General features: G+C 36.0%; 2 protein-coding genes and 1 long non-coding RNA gene across 4 annotated transcripts; 2 read left to right on the forward strand and 1 right to left on the reverse strand.

The window, feature by feature from the left end:
• The first annotated feature begins 400 nt into the window (after positions 1-400).
• Positions 401-1,977, forward strand: LOC147502913 (GATA transcription factor 18-like). The gene is made up of 2 exons (XM_086603917.1): positions 401-1,302; positions 1,433-1,977. The coding sequence occupies exons 1-2, from the start codon at positions 835-837 to the stop codon at positions 1,682-1,684; spliced, it is 720 nt and encodes a 239-aa protein (XP_086460043.1). The 5' UTR covers positions 401-834; the 3' UTR covers positions 1,685-1,977.
• A 1,699-nt stretch (positions 1,978-3,676) lies between these two features.
• Positions 3,677-15,214, reverse strand: LOC147502914 (sugar transporter ERD6-like 6). 2 transcript variants are annotated; one of them, XM_086607729.1, is made up of 18 exons: positions 14,867-15,214; positions 14,732-14,794; positions 14,572-14,661; positions 14,446-14,505; positions 14,280-14,345; positions 14,113-14,178; positions 13,928-14,003; positions 7,649-7,713; positions 7,445-7,537; positions 6,864-6,944; positions 6,681-6,765; positions 5,509-5,555; positions 5,349-5,411; positions 4,971-5,030; positions 4,751-4,816; positions 4,602-4,661; positions 4,170-4,284; positions 3,677-4,050 (listed from the first exon to the last, which is right to left on the reverse strand). In XM_086607729.1, exons 1-18 carry the CDS (start codon positions 15,065-15,067, stop codon positions 3,938-3,940), a joined length of 1,470 nt encoding a protein of 489 aa, XP_086463855.1. In that variant the 5' UTR covers positions 15,068-15,214; the 3' UTR covers positions 3,677-3,937. The 2 variants fall into 2 exon arrangements, with proteins under 2 accessions (XP_086463855.1, XP_086463856.1); XM_086607730.1 differs by lacking the exon at positions 4,170-4,284.
• A 1,047-nt stretch (positions 15,215-16,261) lies between these two features.
• On the forward strand, positions 16,262-20,755 carry LOC147502915 (uncharacterized). The gene is made up of 4 exons (XR_015221848.1): positions 16,262-16,356; positions 19,157-19,395; positions 19,511-19,735; positions 19,907-20,755. It is a non-coding gene; the product is annotated as an uncharacterized LOC147502915 (long non-coding RNA).
• Positions 20,756-22,587: the final 1,832 nt, after the last annotated feature.

Below are 22,587 nucleotides of genomic sequence, written 5' to 3' on the forward strand. Positions count from 1 at the left end.
ATTTATACAACATGGATAGAGACATGCAAGTACAGCAAGTGTGTAGATCAAGTGAACTAAATTGAATCTGTTGAAGATGCAAGGCACCCTTTTTTCTTGGGAGGGGTAGCAGTAAGTAGGGGAATGGCAAATGCAGAGAGAAAGAACAGAGATACGGATACAGACATAAAATTTCTGTCTTTTTGGAGGGGGTAAATACCGTATACCTCGTGATCGAAGAAGAGCAGAGATATCAGAGATCTATAGAAGACTGTTCCCCTTATTCACGTGGGTTTCTTTTGACTGAATCCTATGACCAAACTCAACATTGTTACCTGCGCTATTACTACTCTCTTCACTTTTTCTATACTATAAATACCATTACCAATTCAAAACTAGTAACGACACAACACAACCAACTCTCTCACCCACACAACGAGTCTCTCTTTATGAATCCAGATATCTCTATGTACCTATTATAGTATATATATATATATACTATATAATCAATAGTACCACTACTGCCTATATTCCTTTCTTTGTGATTGAAATCAACGTAGACTCAGATGTTGCTGACCTTTATTTTGTGCTTATAGTAACTATTTAAGCTATCAGACAAACACCCCTTCACTTTCCCTCGTACACTCGATCTCTTCTCTATCTTTATATTTTATATATTCATTACATCTCTATCACTCTATAGGACTATAACTTAGCTTCAAATCTTTACATTTGTTCTTTCTTTCACTCACTCTTTGGACATAAGAGGCAAGTTTGATGAACCACACTTGAGCTTTTTTCACTCAATAGTTTCAAAGTCTAAGCAAAATACAAATATTCCCATCACTCATTGAGATGCATAGGTGCAGTAGTTCTCACGGGAATTCATTCAGTCCATGTTCCTCTTGTGGATTTTACCAAGCAGCTCCTAGCAATTCATTTTCCATGTTTTTCTCCATGCCGAACCATCAACAACAACAGTATGACGAAGTTGATGCTTATTCATTCAACTCATCATCTTCTGTTGATTGTACTCTTTCTTTAGGAACACCTTCAACTCGTCAAAGCAATAACAACTTCGTCGATCATCAACATAGCCACAGATCAAGTTCTTCGAGTAGCGGTTCTAACAAGTTTTCTTGGGACATATTTCAGACCAAGAAACCTTCTTCTTCATCAGCTTCTACACATAAGAGTAGTAACCGAGGCGGTAATAATGGTATTCTCAACAACTTGAATGGGGATCCTCTTCTTGCTAGAAGGTGTGCTAACTGTGATACCACTTCTACCCCTTTGTGGAGAAATGGACCTAGAGGCCCAAAGGTAAGGTCATTTTCATCTCCCTCATTAACATTTGATTTGATATATATCTATTTCTTATTGTGTTTTTAAGTTTATATATTACTTTTACGTTTAAACAAGGTAACTGACGTTTTTAAGTGATCTATTGCAGTCACTTTGCAATGCTTGTGGAATTCGGTACAAGAAGGAAGAGAGGAGAGCTGCAACTTCCTCCACCAGCAACTCCAATGCATCAACAATCATGGACCCGCAACACTACATGGGCCATCATCACATGAACTCATGGACCCACCAAGGAAATGAATTCAGGTTCATTGATCAAGATACTGATAGCGACTCGGCAAATAATACTATCCCTTTCCTTTCATGGCGACTCAATGTCCCAGTTCATGATTACAGTTGATGGAAGAAATACAGTAACGGTCATGCTATGATCATCATAGTTAGTGAATTCACATACACATTTTGTTCTGTGTTGTTTCAGTGTCTTTTTTTAGTTCTTTAATGTTTAATGCGTTTAAATGTAGACATTGAATGCGTCTTTGGACAATTTTCATAGTTCTGTCTTGTTAAAGTTGGAGAAGTTAGCCCTGTTTATTGGTTGTTCACTCTGTAGAAAAAAAAAGTGGATCATGTTTGATCTATAACAAATTAACAATACAATGAGAATATATGAGTTGGCTACCTTGATCTCAAGCTTGCTCACAGGCTTCATAGCTAGCTATCTGTTATTTCGTATTTTTTGTTTAGAATCTGATAGGCGAAATGCCAACATTTTGTCCCTTTTTATATCATTTATCACATCTCTAAAAAAATGGTAACAAAAAAAATAATAATAATAAATACAACTTGAAAATGGGGGGAGTTACCTGGAGAAGAAAAAACGAAATGATTAGGATTGCATGCAGTATTGCAGTCCCAAATTGACTTCAAATTAAATTGGTCACACAACAGCTGCTAAGCTAGCTGAATTCGTCCAAGTGCACGGTGCACCACACTTTGTCATTGATATGCTCCTTATTGCTTACTAAATTGTTGTCTCATTCATGTCATATACCAGCAATTCAATACATTCGGAAACCAAAAACAGCTAAAATTTTCTCATACTTAAGAAAGAAAATATATAAAGAAAGAGTCCAGGCACTGGGGTAAGGCTGCCCTCGTAAGAGAAAAAATGCACCCAGCCGTTTACATCAGAGTCATGTATCAATTGCAGCACCCCAGTCTTCAAATTGTATGAATAAAGAACTATTTTTCTTAATATCAAAATCGGTTTTACCCAAAACCAAACGACATCTGCATAAGACGCGTGCATATCAGACGAAACATCTCTGTTCCAGAAGGGAATATGACCTTCCAGTTACTCCAAATATCTTGCTCAAGCGTAAGCAATATCTCTTCACCCACTGGAGTTCAATTTTTTTTTTAAGACCCTTATCATTATGTGTTTGACCATGATCATTGAGTAACTAAGCTCACCATTGCAATCCCCGATCTCCCCAGCGGGAAAATATTCCTCCTTATCAGTTCAACCACAACACCTGCACTGTCTGTCTTAATGTTCAACCACAACACAATCTTTGGTATTTTCCAGTACAAAGTTCCAGCAATGAAGACGGATCTACTCTTTCCCCAAAGCGACATACACCAAGTTTTCGCTTTAGATGTGCCCCATTCATGGGTTTCCGAAGAATAATCTTTAAATCCAACATCTGAAAAACAAGCATTATTGCTTGAGGCCATTGAGAATCCACAAACCCACGTTCTAAAAATCAACTACGATTCTCGTAATGTTAGGAGAACCACTTGACCCGAACCAGTGAGACAGAAGTGCTCAATTCCGCCGCAGTACATGAGCAGGACGTAGACTTAAGCATCTCTGAGTTTGGGAGGTTCTAAAGATTGGATCCTTTGAGATTAATCTGTTCCATTCCTTGCACACCAACTTGAATCTAAATATTCATCACTCAAGAAACTAGATTCTTCTCTTGTTCTCTTCTTTTTCCCCCCTTTCTATTGATCCTACCGAGATATTTAGCAAACCCATATTTTTCTTTCAAAGCTTCTCTCTAGGAATTACCTTCTTAACTATTAAAACATATAAAGTTACCACGTTAAAATAAAATAGATGACCATTCATTTTAGGACTCTTTTCTTGTCATCCAAGAAACAATAGGACTCTTTCATGTCGTTGTAGTTTTACGGTTTTACCCTTGCAAGTTACACAAACTTGGCTGCCTTTCCTGTATTCTATTGTTTCCTCCTCTCTCTGTCTCTCTCCTTCCCCCTTCTCTCAGAAGTTAAGAGCAGAAGTTATTTTGTTCGGCCAAATTTACATTTTGTTTGTTAACCTGTTCGGTAAATTCACAAAAGTTTCTATTCATTTTCAGGCCTGTTTTCAAATAATGGTACATAATTTTCTTATTATTTAACTCAGATAATAAATTGGCAAGCCTATATATATTGTTACATTGAACATACAAAAGAATCAAACATATAAAAGAAAAGCCAGGATATACTCAATGACTGAAGGCAAACTGGATTCGAAGACACCAGTATACATTACCACCAGATAATGTTACAATTTGCTTCTGGACGGTTTTCGCAAGCAGAATGTAGAATAAATATTGAGATCCAAAATCTTCCAAGGCGAAACTTATCTGAAGGACCATTGAATCTCCTCCAGAGTTCTACCCTTAGTCTCGGGTACCCACAGCGCCACAAACACAACAGTAAAAGCACTCACAACTGTGTAAATGGTAAAGGTCCCTGTCACAAAATAAAGCTTATTTAGAATTTTAGATGTGCCGCGGCAGGTAGATACAATAAGTAATCTGATGTCTGTGGAAAGGGGGTGGGGGGAGAGAGAGAGAGACACACACACACACCTCCCTGACTCCAGTGTAGAAGCAAGTTTGCTGTCATAGTTATCAACCAAGATACAAGCCAGTTGGCCAGTGTGGCTATGCTACCAGCAAGGCCCTTGATATTAATTGGGAGTATCTGCAACGAGCCAACGTCACATTAAGAATAATGCACTCTATTGTCAATTTTATTTTTACTGAAAACAAAGCCAAGCCATATTATTATGACTGGAGCTGAGGATAAAATATAAAGCATTACCATTTTAAATCCTGTCCTACGCTAAAGTGTCTAACAAAATAAAAATAGAATGCTGCAGTTCAGGCATGGAGAGGCAATCATCTAAGGAATAGAAAGCAATATAGGAGCTCTGGAGGTGTGAACCCATATTTTTCTGTGCTTTCAAAAGGGATCCATTAAAATTTGAGAAATCAGAAGTTCTGATATAAAGAGCATACCTCAGACATTATAACCCATGGAATAGCTCCAATTCCAAGAGAGAAGAACACTACAAAGGACTGAAAGAAACTCATTGTCAGGAAAAAGTGACATAACACCATTAACAATGATTAAGCAATATTAAGAATTTCGGAGAGCAAGCTCATACCACAAGTCCCACTAGTGACAGTATCCCCATGACACCGTAGGAACGAGAACCTTCTTCCACAGCAACCTAGGTTGGGAAGGGTGAATAATACTTAGAAACCACTCCAAATATTGGGAATTGCAGAACTATATAAGCTTCAAATGCCAACGCTTGAGCTTCGCAACCAATATAAATACATGATTCGAAATGAAGAGTCTAATGTGTGCACAGCACGACTAACCTTCCAATAAAATGCAACTGCAACAAGGAGGAGGCTAGCAGTCATTCCAGATGATGAAACCTGCACCAGTGGATCACTCTCTTACAATCTTAGTTTGAAATTGTAAATAGAAATTTATGTTCTCAAAAGCCCACATCTGTTGGGATAAGGCACAGATGATGGATTTATATATCATCTTTTGAAAGGAAGAGAAAAACTAATTTTGCTCAAGAAACACATATCCCTTGAAAGGTTGGGGGTGAATTGCCAAACACCAAGTCTCAGGCTTGACAGTTACTCCTCTTTAACTTAATAGGAGTACATGGCAATCCAAAGGCCCAATGCTGGATAGCTTTACCCAATGCCTGATGCTGGGATCTCGTATTTTCTGAAACTTACTATGAGAAGTAGCCGGCGACCAGCTTTGTCCACCAACCAAGTAGTAACCCCAGTAGCAAGGACCTGTTTAACATATAATGTTTAGAAGCTCACACAAAATACATGAAATATCCAATTAAACTGAAATTCTCTATTTGATATTTCTAGTTAGGATTCCCACCTGAATGACTCCAAGTCCTAATGTTGCAACATTGCTTGAGGAAATTCCTGATCAAATACGAGCAAGAGTTAGATAACACGTTTACAGCTTAAAGACACGGTCATTTTGTATTTAATTGACCTTAAGAGTCTAGTGCTGTTTTTCGTTTTTTTATCGGTAAGCGTACAGTGCTGATAGTAAATAAGATAATAAGCTGCAGTTTATATTAAGTTAAAGATAAAAACCACTTTCTTTAGAAAATAATGAGTGCATGAGTTTCAAAAAGCACCCCTCAATTAATTCAACTCCCAATAGGAAGTAATCACCAATTAGCTAAAATAATTTAAGATGCTAAAGAACAAGAAGAATAAACAGAATAATAATAATAATGTAAAAGCACGATAATGCAGATACATCTAATATCAAACCCTAATTGCACAAAGACCAAGTTTTTGGAATCCTTTAGAAAAAGAAAAAGATTATGACCTCTATCTCTAAAAACTATTTAGCAGCGCCAAATTTGTGTACACTACACCACAAAACTCCCCTAGAATATGCAATATTGGAGAAGTGTAATTGATGTATCTTGTTGGCAGAAGCTTCAACAATGGTTAAACATCAATTCTGATTAATAGAACAAACACCTAAAACTAGGGTTTAAACCTTCAAACAAGAAGAAATAAATAATATTCAATAAAAACCATCTAACAATGAAGGCCTAGATGCCTTTATATAATAAATTCAACTTACAAATCTAATTGGATTCCAAATAGGAAACCTTACTAATTCCTATTCCTATTCCTAATTGAATTAGGAAACCTGAGAAATAGAAACTACCAATTAATTATTAACTAATATACATGCTCATGCATCAGTAATAGCTTAATAGACTCATATAATTAAAACCCCTAAAAAATGAGCTCCTAGGAAAGGAGGTCCTTGTACTTCAATGTGTGAATGTGAAAAGTGATTCCAATTAATAGAGTATGTTCTTATCAATTATCTATATAAAACCAAAAGAAAAAGTCCAATACTGGTACGATTTAATATTCTCAGAGACTTATTCAAATTTAGGAACAACGGAACAACAAAAAATATAAACAATGAATAACAAAGCAGTGTGCAAGTATCACTATCAAATGCTCGTTTTTGTGGGTTATAGTACCGTCAAGCTTAAAAAATTAGCACCTCACCAGCAGCCTTAAAAATATTACTGGAGTAGAACAAGATGCCATTGATTCCACTCAACTGCTGCAGCACAAGTAAACCAATTCCTACCTGTGAAGAATATCAACAATCAGAGCAAATTAGGTTCTAAAAATTGTTAGGATGGAATACTATTCCAAAGCAGTGAAATATTAAACAAGATATGATACCATTAGTGGATACCAATATCTTCTTTGCTTGAGATCTGAAAAACGGATTGCAGTTCTTCTTCTTGGTGATGCTATAGACCTCTGCATAAACTCAATTCCCATATGGTTAACACATGAAACATATTCTATATAAGCTTTTATCTGCAATGAGTCTGTGTGATGTGAATAGAATGCAGAAACAAACCTCAAATCAACACACCATTGATATATTGAGGCTAAATCTAACCCTAATTTGATAGAAAATGGGAATTTAGTATAACCTAAAATCAACACACTTTTAATCCGAAAATCACAAACTATATTCTCAATAAATCAACCTCCTAATTCATAAGGCCAAAGGCCTTACCTTATTTATACAATTCAATCCTTGTAGTCCAAGGAAACCTAAATAGAAACCAAACCAAATTATACTAAATACCACTAGAATAGCAATTGTTAAATAACTTGACTTTTAACGATCCTAATTCCATCAGCGTGTAGTTATCCTGGTCTGAAGATGGCAATGCAAAATACCAGGACAAAATTATCATGGATTAAATTGAATTTTTGCATGAGAAAGTGAACGTAGTTCAAGAGAACACCTTGATTTCATTAACTTCAAAGGAGATATCCGTCTCAAATCCACGTAGAACTTGCAAAGAAATTTCAAAATCTTCCATAAGACCCATTTTTGCCTGGATTAAAGAAAAGAGAAAGAAAGCACAAAAGAGGCAATTCAATACATCATAGTCAAGAAGTGAATGTCAAAACCAGTTGAGATGGAAAAGTAATTCCATGATCCTTACCAGCCATCGAGGTGATTCGGGGATAAAAAATAGTCCAGGTATCAAAATTGTACACGGTAAAATTCCTGCAAAGAATAAACATAAGTTCATCAAAGAAGGAAGTCAGTAGACCTAGTTCTTATAGCCATGGAAATAGCCAAACATGAGAATAAGCATTTATTAAGATGTTATTGTGATACTTAGCAATCTAATGACATTTGTAAGAGCATAATGATTTGAAAAACGAATCAGACATGAGTATAATTGGTGTAGACTGTAGAGTAGTCCATTAATAATACAAGGATAAAATGTGACGCTCAAAAGTTAAAAACTAGAGGTACTACAAGACATTTACCAAAGTGAAACAAAGTCGACTAAAATCAAATATAGAATATTGAGTCAACAAAGAATGGGTTTGGTTGTCAAAAATCGAAAATCCAAAACCTTAGAAAGCACTGTACATTTGAGAACCTAACGGATAGGGAATCTCGATAAGTTGAGGTAATGACACGTCAAAAACACGAAAACTCATAAGAACAATCAAATATTCACAAACTAACACATCAAGATAGAATATCTGCAAACTTCTAGACATAACTCGTTTTAGGTGGAGATGTGTCTGCCCATGCAGGGGGTCATTCTCTAGTTTCTAAAACAGCTGAACAGACTGTTTAGAGATAATATATCTCATTGATACAGCACAAAAAAGGAGGTTGCTCTCGTTTTTTCACATTTCAAGACATTGATATGGGATCACATCCAATATGCTCTAACCAAATCCTATTACTAGGGGTGCCACTCCTGCTCATTTCTGCCAGCAGCTAGCGCTTCCACCTTTATAACTGCTCTCACTTTTACTCTTGTAAAGATTTGGGTATTAAGAGTTTCTCAAATCAGAAATTATGGCACTCTTGCTCTACGTTTACTCATATCCCATCCGATACCATGTTTTGCTTGACTTTCCTAAGGTTCGGTGTTCGGAACATTTTATTCGTATATAGTCCCTAATAAATAAATAAAACCCCGTTACTGGGTAAAAGACATTATCAAAAATATGCAAATCCAATTCAACTTTGCTGCCACCACCAAACTAAAACAACTTGCTCAAATTTGGCCTCCAAATTGTGACTTTAAAAGGAGATTATACCAAATGTGACCACATTTCAACCCTCGTGAAGTCCAATATCTTACTATATTAGAAAAATGTGGGGATTGATGAACAGGAAAATTCATGTCCGTCACATGGGCATTTTCATCATTTCTCAGTTATTTTTGTTTTTTTTAATAATTTTAAGTCCCTATGCTTTATATAAACTACAAAACAGTCCCTAATCATTACAGTAATTACAGGACCATCCCTATACTGTACGACAATTACATAACAATCCCTATATTTTGCCTAAATTAAAAATTAGTCCTTACATTTTATCTAAATTACAAAAAAAATCCTTATGCTTTTCTACCCAATTTAAATTACAAAATTGCCCCTATGCGTTTTTTATTTTATTTTATTTTATGTGATATTGCCATTGGGCTTTATACGTATTATGTATCCCATTTTTTTTCTCTCCTAATCTAAGCGAATAAATATTAATATTAAACAGCATTGAAATCGGAATGTATCTTATTGTAATTAAATGAAGGTATACGCTCTTGTTTTGGGAAAAAGGTTTGCACATAAGGGAAAAATAGTAATTTCACTTCGATTGTAAATTTTTTAAAAAAGAAGTGTTGTGGCTCATCCATGTTGGGATGTTCCACGTGCCCAGGCACGTGGCATGAAGCTAGTATAATATAAGCAGTCCAAATTTGTTAAACAATGAGTACAAGCACAGGTGCAATTGCAAAGATTGCACTGAAGCTTTACTTGCATAAGATTAATATGATATCTTGATATATGCTGTGGTTTCTTAGGACTTGGGACAATGCCATCTACTAACTTGCGTCATAAGGTGGAGTAAAACTTTGTAGAATCTTTATAAAGTTTTGATCGCATCAGTAGGCACTCTTCCCAAGTGGGAGAAGATGTCCTGAAGACGTTGTAGTGAAGCTAATTTTTTCGTCTGACCTTTTGCTTGTTACCAAACAGGACCCTACATTATATTAAATGTATTAGAAGATCTTGTTCTTATTTTGCACAGCCTCCTAAATTATGTACTCCGCAGATTTTCACTTCAGAGAGAGAGTCTAGCTTCTAAAACAGCTGAACAAACTGTTTAGAGATAATATATCTCATCGATACAGCACAACAAAGGACGTTGCTCTCATTTTTTCACATTTCAAGACATTGATATGGGATCACATCCAATATGCTCTAACCAAATCCTATTACTAGGAGTGCCGCTCCTGCTCATTTCTGCCAGCGGCTAGCGCTTCCACCTTTATTTCTGCTCTCACTTTTACTCTTGTAAACATTTGGGTATTAAGAGTTTCTCAAATCAGAAATTATGGCACTCTTGCTCTGCGTTTACTCATATCCCATCCGATACCATGTTTTGCTCAACTTTCCTAAGGTTCGGTGTTTGGAACATTTTATTCGTATATAGTCCCTAATAAAAAAAAACAACCCCTTATGGGGTAAAAGACATTATCAAAAATATGCAAATCCAATTCAACTTTGCTGCCACCACCAAACTAAAACAACTTGCTCAAATTTGGCCTCCAAGTTGTGCCTTTAAAAGGAGATTATACCAAATGTGACCACATTTCAACCCTCGTGAAGTCCAATATCTTAGTACATTAGAAAAATGCTAGGTTACATGGACACGCCATATTTTGAAAAAAATCCGTGTCAGATACGTATTCACGTGTCCGTGTCGGACACATAATGCATGTAATTTACCTCGAATTTTGATATTTTGCCGTGTCCGACAATTCGTATCCGTATCCGACACGGCGTGTCAATGTAGCCTAGGAAAAATGTGGGGGTTGATGAACAGGAAAATTCATGTCCGTCACATGGGCATTTTTGTCATTTTTGTAGTTTATATAAAACATAGGGACCTAAAATTATTAAATATATATTTAATATTTAATAATTTTAGGTCCCTATGTTTTATATAAACTACAAAACAATCCCTAATCAAGTGAGCTGAACAAACGTTTTGGCGGGGGGTATGTGGCCCAAAATGTCATTTGGTTGGTTTCTGTCTGACTGTCCTCAGTCTCTCCACACTCCCCAAAATTTTCCTCTCGCTCCCCTCCATCTCTCTTGCTCATGTTTCTGTTACACTTTCATCTTCTCTCTCCAAACTCTCATCTATGCTCAAAATTTCTCTCATCTCTACAATTGATTGGTACCAGATTACTATTCTTTACAGTTGATCCTGAATCGTTTATTCTCTTCATTTTACACCATCGTTCGGTGATTACTTGTACTATCCACAAGTTATCTATCGAATATAAAGATTGTTGGTTGGTCCCGAATTGTTCATGGTAAGTGGGTTTTTTTTTTTAAATAATGAGATATTGAACCTGGTTATAAACTCTATTTGCCTATTTGGGGTTGTTGGGTTTCAGTTTTTTTCATTTTTTTTAACTATTAGTATCAAAAGCAGTATTTAGGAAGTTAAAAAGAGGTTTTAATATTAAGGAGGTATTGCCAGAAAGAGCGGAACGCTTTTCAGAGTCAGTGTAATGTTTCACGATTTTGATTATGGTTTTGGTCAGTGTTGTAGAAACCGGTAAAAACCGCGAGTTGACTCGCGAGTTAACTCGAACCGCATAGAAATCGAGTTGACTCGTTGGAAAAACCGGAAATTATGAAAATCGGAATAACTCTTAAATCTTACAGTTTAAAATCTAAATAAAAGATGAGGAAGAAGTAAAAATGAGAAAGAAGTGAGTAATTAGTACCTATTTACAACACCATCACTTTCAAAAAATATAAGCACATGAGGCACTTGACAGAGCAGAAGTAGAGAAGAGAGAGGCATAGAGATCGAGTGGTCGGAGTGCTTGAAATGGAGAGAGAGAGGCGAGAGCAGATCGAACCAGAGAGAGCGGCTGAACTATTGGAGAAGAAGACTCTTGATTGTTTTATTTTCTAAGCCCTAGTGGGCTTTTTTTATTGGTATTTGGGCTTGTAACTTAAATGTTTAATTGGGCCTTTATATTTCTTTTTATTTTGGACAGACTTTTTACAAACAATTTGGGCAAAAAAACTTGGAATATTGTTTTAAACTATACAACAATTACAAACCGGGCCTTTTTTCAAACCGGGCCTTTTTTATTGGGCCTACTTTAAAGGTTTATAAATAACATGGTTTTAAAACTTCATTCATGTATGAGTTTCTAATTATACATATATTTTTTGAAGTCTAAAATACTTGGAAAAAAAAATCTTACGATTTACGATATGGTTTAAGATTTAATCTGACTCTTAACCTCTACGGTTTAAGATACGAGTTACGATTCTACAACATTGGTTTTGGTAATATTATGGGGTTTAGAAAGGTATAATGATCTTTCCACCCGATTTTGGGGGCTATTGAAACGTGGGGTGGGAAGAAGAGGGAAGGTGATCCTTTTTATTTTGTTTTGAGGCGTTCATCCTCTACTATATTAGATGGAGGGGTGGGGATAATGTTGCTTTAAGAAAATAGGAATGGATGGTTTAAGAGGGGCGACTCTATTATGTTAAGAGACTCACATATACAATCACTTTGAGAGGTAAGTTTCTTCCGACAATGTATACCGGAGTATTGGTCAGTTCAGAATCCGACACTTGAGTATTTAGAATTAATAAGATAACAAATGTCCACATAAAATTTAGATAGGAATAAGAAACTCTAAACTACAAAGACACTTCTCCAGTAGCATTGGGAGCTACAATTTCTCAAAGGGAGTTCGATGAAAAACTTCTTATGTCAAACCGAGCATGTAATTGCTTCTTAAGAATGATGTATTATTGCTTAAGAAGTAATTCTTTCACCAGTTTCTCCTCTGTTAATAATGTATTATGCTCTTCATATTTTACCCATGTTTAATTGATGCTTTATTAAGTGATTTATGTTTGTAGCCTGAAGCTTATGTATTCGTTTTTTTTTCAAATTTAACAAATCTTTTATGGCAATGGCATATCAGCATATGTATATATCAAACCACTCTTTCATATTTTGCAGGTCATTCATGCGTTCTTCATGTCTATATTTTATTTAGTTGCAGCATCTTCTCAATCTTCTTCTCGAGGACATAGTAACACTTTGCTCCGTTCACTCCTGACTGCTATGTAATTATTCTAGTCTTTACGGTAATTACAAGACCATCCCTATACTGTACGATAATTACATAGCAGTCTATATATTTTGCCTAAATTAAAGATTAGTCCCTACATTTTATCTAATTTACAAAAAAAAACCTTATGCTTTTCTACCCAATTTAAATTACAAAAGTGTCATATACTTAAAATTACAAAATTGCCCCTATGTGGTTTTTTTTAATGTGTGATATTACCACTGGGCTTTATACGTATTATGTATCTCATTTTTTTCTCTCTCCTAATCTAAGCGAATAACTATTAATATTAAACAACATCGAAATCGGAATGTATCTTATTGTAATTTAAATGAAGGTATACGCTCTTGTTTTGGGAAAAAAGTTTGCACATAAAGGAAAAATAGTAATTTCACTTCGATTATAAATTTTTAAAAAAAAAAGTGTTGTGGCTCATCCATGTTGGGATGTTTCATGTGCCTAGGCACGTGGCATGAAGCTAGTATAATATAAGCAGTCCAAATTTGTTAAACAATGAGTACAAGCACAGGTGCAATTGCAAAGATTGCACTTGAAGCTTTACTTGCATAGGATAAATATGATATCTTGATATATGTTGTGGTTTCTTAGGACTTGGGACAACGCCATCTACTAACTTGCGTCATAAGGTGGGAGTAAAATTTTGCAGAATCTTTATAAAGTTTTGATCACATCAGTAGGCACTCTTCCCAAGTGGGAGAAGACGTTGTAGTGATGCTAAATTTTTCGTCTAACCTTTTGTTGTTACCAAACAGGACCTTACATTACATTAAATGTATTAGAAGATCTAGTTCTTATTTTGCACCCCCCTAAATTATGTACTCTGCAGATTTTCACTTCAGAGAGAGAGTGTAGGCAAGCAATTTGTGTTAATGAAATGCAAAAAAAAAGGTTTTGTACAATACTTCTGTTTTTGTTTAATAGTACCACACCTGGGCATATTGAAGTCTCCTAAGTATCATAGCTCTTACTCATTGGACCATGAAATCAAACTCAAAGAGAATCTTTAAAGAACAAGACTTGACAATGAGCAGTATGACAACTGACCTAAAACCGCAAGTACTCTCCATGGAACAAAAAGACCCAATAGATAAGCCAACATGATGCCAAGCGTGACAGAGAGCTACAAAACACAAAAAGATCTAATCAACCTAATTGATCCTTAACTTACTAATTCATAACAAACAACACTCTATCACGATTGAGAGTAAAAACATAAAAGGCAAACTTACTTGGTTAATAGATCCTAGACTTCCTCTCTTTTCTTGTGGTGCTATTTCTGCTATATACACAGGAACCTATCCAATACACAGCACACAAACCCCATAATAAAGCTTCCACTAGCATCGGAAAGAACAAAAAATCAAAAAATAAAGAGATAGAATTGAGCTTAGCTTACCGTATAAGAGATAACTCCAACTCCAAATCCTGCTAACAATCTTCCCATATAGAGAAACGATGAATCCTACATTAACAAAACAAACAAACAAAGTATAACTAATAACTCATCCACATTATAATATATATATAAGTAATTGAAATGAGTATGACAGAAACTCACTCACTTTAGCAAATGAAATAGCAAGCCAACCAATGATATTTGGTATCGACGCAATCATCAACGACTACAAAATGCAACAATCCAATTCAATCAACTCACATAAAAAAAAAAAAAAAACTAGTTTACATACTCCTTTTCGCCCAATATACTCAGCAATCTGCCCACTCGCTATCGCCCCAACCATAGCTCCCACATTTGATAAAGAACCAAATAACGAAAACTGGGCAACACAAATGAATCAATTCCAGCTCACTCCAAACTCTAATACAAGACAATTAAAATTGACTCACCTCAGAAATAGAAAGTCTGAGATCTTTAGTAATAGCATCTTGTGTAGGGGAAGAGTAACCACACTGAGAAACAATAAGTGTATTAATTAAAAAGAAATAATAATTGAGGATTAAAGAAGAAACGGGTATACATACGGTGAAGCCGAATTGAATGGGACCCAAAGCAACGATGAGAACACAGAGGAGAACAGAAACAGAGCCGTCACGCATGAATTGAGAGGACCCTAGTTTTTCCATCATGCTGGATTGTCTTGATCCCATTCTATACCAACTTCCCGTGTGTAGAAATGGCTTGCGTAAGTCACGTGTTTCTTCATTATCGTCTCTGAAACTCATCTTTGAATAATTCTTCTTGTTGGATCAATAGATGAAGAAATAATAATGCAAAATATGAGCAGAGGGCTTAAAATAGAATTATATTTATAGAGCCAGATGGATATGTCGTGTCAATGCTTCTCATCCATTGCCTTAAATTGTTTGATTGGACTGTTAGTCTGTTACTGTGCACGCTCACTCACACTGTGTTTTTTTTTTTTTTTGCTGTCTCTTTAATTATTAATTTAATTATTATAAAATAAAATAACGATTATCTTTTTGATCTCGTTACGGTGTCAGGAGCTGATCACGTTGAAATTGTGCAAGTGGACTGACGCTCGTAATAAACTCTGTGCCCACTATTCTGATTCTATCATGTGCGGAATCTCTTGAGATATTTTATCTTTGTTTGGATTTTGGACTTGTGTGGGTTTGATGATAGATTGGTTGTCAAGTCCCAAGGGGGCACGTTTGGTAGACTTTTTGCCAATTTCTCGACCCATTTCTCAATGGGCCCATGTGTATGTCTTAAAGCCCAGCCCTCCGCTTTCCTTCAACTTCAGTCAAGTTAGGGTACACCGGACCAAGAAGTGTTTGGTTAGTTTCGGTATGTCTCTCCTCATCTCTTACATTCTCCTTTTCTCTCTTTCTCCACGCACTCTCAGTCTCTTCCTCTCCCCTCTCCACTCCTCCTTCTCCCTTTTCCTCTCTCTCCGCTCACGCCCCACTGCTTAGCAATATACTAGTAGGTTTGGAGTCTAAAAGTTGAATCAATAAGTGGAGTGAACGTTCTGGGCTGAAGCGGGGCATGTGCAATTATTGGTTGGTTTCTCTCTGTACTCATTCTCATATTTTCTCTTTGTCCCTTTCCCTATCCACGCCCTCTAAATCTCTCCCTCTCCCTCTCCGCTCACGCCCCACTGTTATGTAGTATACTAGTTATTATGTACTAATATATAGCCCGTGCCCACGACACTGTTTCAAATTAGGCCCAAAAAAACCCAACCAACTGAATGATAAAAGCCCAACTTACAAAGTACCAAATCAACATTGAACCAATACTTCTTTCAAATTAGCACTGGAAATTGGTACATACCCTACTATAATGACTTTCGATGTGCCATGTCACAACTTGTGAAATACAAGGGAAGCCGCTGGATGGGGGCTGTAGTGCCTACACCAAGCCTTTTTATTAGACAGAGAAGATGGTTTCAGATAGTGACTTACTAGTCTTCTTGCCAATAAAACATATGCTCGTTCCCATCATCACTATCGTCTCATACACAGTCTCCTCCTCAACACTGGTAATGGTGAGTGCACATTATTTTTACACTAGTGAATGCCCGTGCCAGTCGGCACTCTAGACACATTGCTTTTGAACAACACCCCAAAAGACCATCTCTATGGTAGCATTGGATCGATGATATAACCATTTCCAATAGTTTTATACTTCATAATCATTTCATACGTATACTTAAGTGAGCTTAATTATTGCAATTCTATGCATTTCATTGCTTACAAACCAACTCATTACACATACCCTTACACATTCATTAATTCAATACATATCAGAATGAGAATGAAAAAAATAAAGGGAGAGAGTCTTCAATTAAGAGCATCATCATTTTTTTTAAAAAAAATAAAAAAATCCAGCAGAGTCTCTTTTGTATTTTCAACATTTCAAAAATCTAAATATTGTCATAACATCCAATTGGCTATAGTTTCAAAAACCTATCAACATTTCAAAGACTATAACTAAGAAGTCGCGACCTAAGATGCGCCTGTTAATATGTTGATATAGTTGTACTCATAAATAATCAATATAATGATAGATATGTAATTGGATAAATATGTATATATAAATATGTGTGGGTGTGTATAAAAAAAAACAATTTCGTTACTCGGTACTATGTTCAAGTGATACAAAGTGAAATCACATAATAGTATTTCATACTGTTATGACACAAAGTGATCCAGTAGAGTCTCTTTTGTATTTTCAACATTTCAAAAGCCTAAATCCTGTCATAACATCCAATTGGGTATAGTTTCAAAAACCTATCAACATTTCAAAGACTTTAACTAAGAAGTCGCGACCTAAGATACCCCCGTTAATATGTTGATATAGTTGTGCTCATAAACAATTAATATAATGATAGATATGTAACTGGATATATATATATATATATGTGGGTGTGTAAAAAAAAAACAATTTCGTTACTCGGGACAAAGTTAAATCACATAATAGTATTTCATGCATATTGTTGCAATTCGCTCTTTCACAGCCCAAATTCGCTCTTTCACCATGATTGCCTAGGAAGGAAATTATGCATAAAATTAAATGATATAATAACTGAAATGATGGTTTAATAAGGGGAGTCCTAAAAACAAAAGCGGGTGAAATATTATACCTAGAATATTGGTTTAAGGGAGCTCTAACCAACTTCTGTGAAATTTGAGAAGCTCATGAATATTATCCTGAACAAAACCACACCACTACAGTCCTTATTGTAAGCTATTGACTCCAATCCTCTCACTTGGAAGTAAAAAATAATATTCAAATATTACCTAAAAAAATGGTGTTGACTAATAACATGAAGTAAAATAGTTTGCCAAATCTATGTTTTTCTTTTTTCTATTCAGGTTTGATATATAATTGACAAATATCTAACGAAAACAGCACCAATATAAAGCAGTCCAAAGCAATAAACAAATATATAAAGTAATGATAGATATTGAGAAGAAGCGTACTAAGAGAATCAAGCCAGCTACAAAGTACAAACCTAAGCCTGGTAATCACATCAACATCATTTTTATCTAAATATATATAACTAAGAATATGTGACTGATAAAATCAAAAGTTTTGGGGATTTGGGGATTTTGGAATCGAGTTGATAAGGGGAGTTCGAGTGCTCGACGATGAGGTGAGAAGATGGGTATAAAACCCTAGCGGAAAGGTAGAAAAGAAAACATTCAATGACATCAATCACTTAGGATAAAACTCAATATAATCAACACAATATATTCAACACCAACGATATAAAAGAAGAATATAAATCAACTTATGCTAGCGCTTGGGGATAAAATACAATATATTCAACACCAATGATTTGAAGAAGACTATAAATCAACTTATGCAAATAATAAAAGTCATATTTCATCATAAATTTTAACAGAAATCTCAGCAAAAGAATTTTGGCCTGCAAGCTCCTAACCCCTAGTTACATCCCAAGTCCCACTCGACTATTTCTTCACTATTAAAGGGAGCGGCAAACAAGAATACCTCCTGGAATCCTCCGTGCTTTTTTAATGAATCAATCAACCTAGTAACAATGTAATCAACTTATTTTTATGCCCAAAAACTTTCCAAACTTATTAGTTCTTAACTATATTATGCATACACAGAGATCCCCGATCTCACTTAAAATTATATAATTTAGCCTATAGCTCAATGAGGAAGGAAAACCATTCCAACGACGAATAAACTTTACCAGTAATGGCGAAGTAATGCGCTTTTCGACAGCAAACACAACACCTTATTTAGTCTTCAAACCAACCTTCTTTAGTCGACAGCAAACACTACACAAAAGACATAAAAATCATAATTTGACACAACCCCATTTCTTAAACAATGAAAATAAATGAAGTTATATATACCTTGATTGTTTCAATATTCAACTTGAAATTGACCAAGGTTAAAATCAAAATTAAAGTAATGGTTTTAAGTCTTTCCTTTTGATTTTCGAGAGAGATGAGATTATAGGGTTTAATTTTCGAGAGATGAGATTTGGGGCAGCGTCGATTTGCGAAGAACCGATGGTTTAAAACCATTTCTTTAGAAGTGACAAAGGTTAGGGTGTAGAGTTAATTCCCCAAAAAAATTTCACATATGGTGAGTTAATGGCATTCGGTGAGTTGAACCGCGACTTGGCGTGAATAAAATTTCGCATACCGCACAACAACCGTTAGATTTTCCTCAAACAGATCTGGACCAACCTTTGCTATTATTTTGTCTTTTAGTGAGAAAAAAAATAAACCCCCTATCTTATTAGATAGATTGTCAATTTTTATATTGTTAATTTTACATTGTTTTCCTAATCCAAATTTATTTAGTGTCTTCTACTAGAGATACCAACTGTAGTTCGACCATGCACCCCTGGAGATGTTCTACTCATTTTGGATTTTGTGGACTCCCTCATCTGTGTACTGAGTATCATGATGCTACTCGTACTAAAGAGCCAAGAAAGAAACGTGGTTATAAAATGTCTGTTATCGATTTCACCAAAGTTGACCCCGACTCCCTTCCTACTGTAATCACGTCCAAATGTAGGAAAATCGGCACTTTTTAATCGGTCAGTTGCCATTTCAGTTCATTATTTTGCCCCTTCAAGTGCTCCGCTCGGATTCTTTACTTTTATCTCTTGCAGCTTTTAAAAATCTAAAACTTGTCATTCTCTGCCATTTTAGTTTCATCCGGAGGAGAGAAGCTCTTGTGTATAATACTCCTGATGATCATGTTACTCGTGACATACGAGAAGGTATTGCCAAGTTGGGTGATTTGCGGTTTAGGGTATTGGACTCGGCTGGCTTAGAGATGGCAGCATCTACGGGAAGCATTCTAGATAGAACTGCAGAGATGACTGGGAATGTATTAAGAAGGTCACAATTTGCAATCTTCCTCATTGATGTGCGGTTAGTTCATTCACGACTCTTTAGTGTTACTTTGAATTTTTCGTTTCATGTTAAGTTGATGTTCCCATTCAATGGAATTTTCATGATTTACCTGCCAAATATATATATTATATACTGACGAGTTAACTTGGTGGATTTATATTGTTCCTCTTATCGTACTACTGTCACTAGAGAGTAGAGATGGACTGCATCTGATGGATTTGGAGGTCGGAAAGTGGTTGCGGAAGCATGCATCTGGAATCAGGATTGTTCTAGTGATGAATAAATCTGAATCACTTGATGATCATACGGGGTGTCTTGTTTCAACTGCTGGAGAAGCCCAAATATTGGGATATGGAGACCCTATTGGGATATCTGCTGAAACTGGACTAGGCATGGTTGACCTCTATGAAGAACTTCTTCCTTTGCTTGAAGAGTATATGCTTCGTTCCATAAATGCGCTTCATGTTTTTTTAGATTTTCTTTTTCGTCCTATTCTCGTCTGTGACTTGTTGCATGCTAAATTAGACAGCCAAATGCTTATAACTTTTTAATGTCCATATACCTACTATATTTTCAATCTTCATCTAGTACTTGACTCATGCATTCAGCATTCGTACTATCATACATGCTTATGGTGTTCACTTTTCATGGTTATTTTTAAAACATTATATGCAGGAATACACGTACTCTAACTTGATTTTGGAGTTTTTCTTCCCATGAATTCCTCTCACCTAATAGATCAATTATGGTGCCTAAGATGCTTCGTTGATCACTACTCCGTCCTTGGCAGTCACGTTGTTAAGTATTTTCGGATATTTGTCGCTACATTGGCTTTTAGTTGTAGTAACAGTAAACTTGTTGGTTTGTTTCATTATGAGAAAAACTTGTCATTTGGTGCATTATGGCTGTGTAATATATATGAGTGTGTGTTCATCTGTGTCCTTATCTCTGCTGATCTATAAATAAAGACACCCATGGACACATGTATCCTCATTGAGCCATTGTAAGGCCGAGTCCAATGGCTCCCTATCCCCTTAAAAGTAGAGCTAAAGTCAACTATGTTGACTTTAGCTCTACTTTTAAGGGGATAGGGAGCCATTGACTCAGCCTAATAGATGTGATTTTATTTTAAATTCTTATAATCCTTCCTGTTTACGGTAGTTTGATTTTTTAATCTCTAATTGATTCTCTCTATCAGACAAAGCTAGTCTGGGCTGTAGCATTTATGAGGTTGAGGAATCCAAGCTACCTTTACAGTTGGATAGAACTAAAACGCATGGCCCAACACAAAAAAACGTTCGAAGTCGACTGTGATTGGTTAGTAGAAATAAAATAACAAGTCAAACTCTCTCTCTATCTCCTCTCTCCTGTTTTCTCTCTCTACACCAACCAATCATAGCCGACTTCGGATGGTCTTTTTGTGCTGGGCCATGTGGTATAGTCGCCCCCTTTACAGTTAGCTATTGTTGGGCGGCCCAATGTTGGAAAGTCAACGCTGCTAAATACATTATTGCAAGAAGATCGTGTTCTCGTTGGACCAGAAGTCGGTTTGACCAGAGACTCGGTTAGAGGCTTAGAGCTCACTTCCAATATGAAGGGAAAACTGTATATTTGGTAAATATGAGGTTTTTTGTGCTTTCTGTCTTGCTTTTTCTTTCTTGTTTTTACGAGGTTTTTTAGATACTGACCAAATATTTGGTATAGATGAGCTCAGTTCTAATACAGTGCATGCATGTTGTTTGCCTCTGAACTGATTGTTTTTTCCCCCTAAATATGGTAGTGAGATATAATAAACTTTAAAAATCAACTAAGTGATGCGAGGAAGCAATAGATTATTATGTGCACAACACATGCATAATGCTACACCTGTAGTTTATCTTTTATTCTATTTCTATTTTGAATCCTTAGTTAATTAGAATTAGACTAGCTTCTATTTTAGTTTCCCAATGCAAATTCTATTATGATTAGGATTTGTTAACTAGTTCTCTATATAAGCAGATGTAAACCTTAAGATTTTGAGACTTGATTATTATTATTGAATTAAGAGATTTTGTTTTTCTATTCAAACCCTAGTTTTTGGGTATTTCCATAAACTTTCATTGGTGTTTATCATTGAAGATTGCTTCCGCCTTCGAGTATACATCAAATTGGTATCAGATTCTTTAAGATTTTGGGTTTTTCATAATGGTAAATCACAAAAAAAAACAAGGAGAAACCACCTACTTTGACGACTTGTGTTACCCGCATTGAAGAAGCACTAGACGAAATTCTATTGAAGGTGTCAACCTTGCATCATCAGCAGCATACTCCCACCCTTCTTGAATCAGAGCGAAACTATGATGTCGACAGCCTCACTTCTTCACGACAACGCTCGTCACAGCACCTTCCCGCTGCCTTTTCTTTACCAAAAGCACCTAGAGAACAGTATCAATTACACCACCATCGCATTGCCGCATGGATGTGTGACCCACAACCCCTGCCGAAGTTACCCCCACTCAAACCCAATCACAGCCACCACAAATGTGCTGTTGCAAGTGCACCAAGGAGAAACCAGACCCGACTTCTCCAACAACAACCAATTCGAAATTTTGAGGCCTTACCACCTTTCCCATATCATCACCACCAACCTGGTATGACTTTTCGCACAGCAGATCTAAATTCACATCAGACTCTACAACGACACAGAGTTCGAGATGAAGATGAAGATAATCTTGGCCATGCAGACAATGTTCATTACCAGCAAGCTCCTCGTGAAGGAGGAAGATGACCCATCCTTCCTTTACACAACAATCCTGCTCAATTGGATATTCCCTCACAGGCTTTTACTTATCAAGCCCAAGGTACCCCAACCAGTCCATCTGGGCCTGTTT

This window comes from Coptis chinensis, chromosome 4, assembly GCF_015680905.1.
Source record: "Coptis chinensis isolate HL-2020 chromosome 4, ASM1568090v1, whole genome shotgun sequence".
In the NCBI taxonomy this organism is placed as follows: domain Eukaryota; kingdom Viridiplantae; phylum Streptophyta; class Magnoliopsida; order Ranunculales; family Ranunculaceae; genus Coptis; species Coptis chinensis.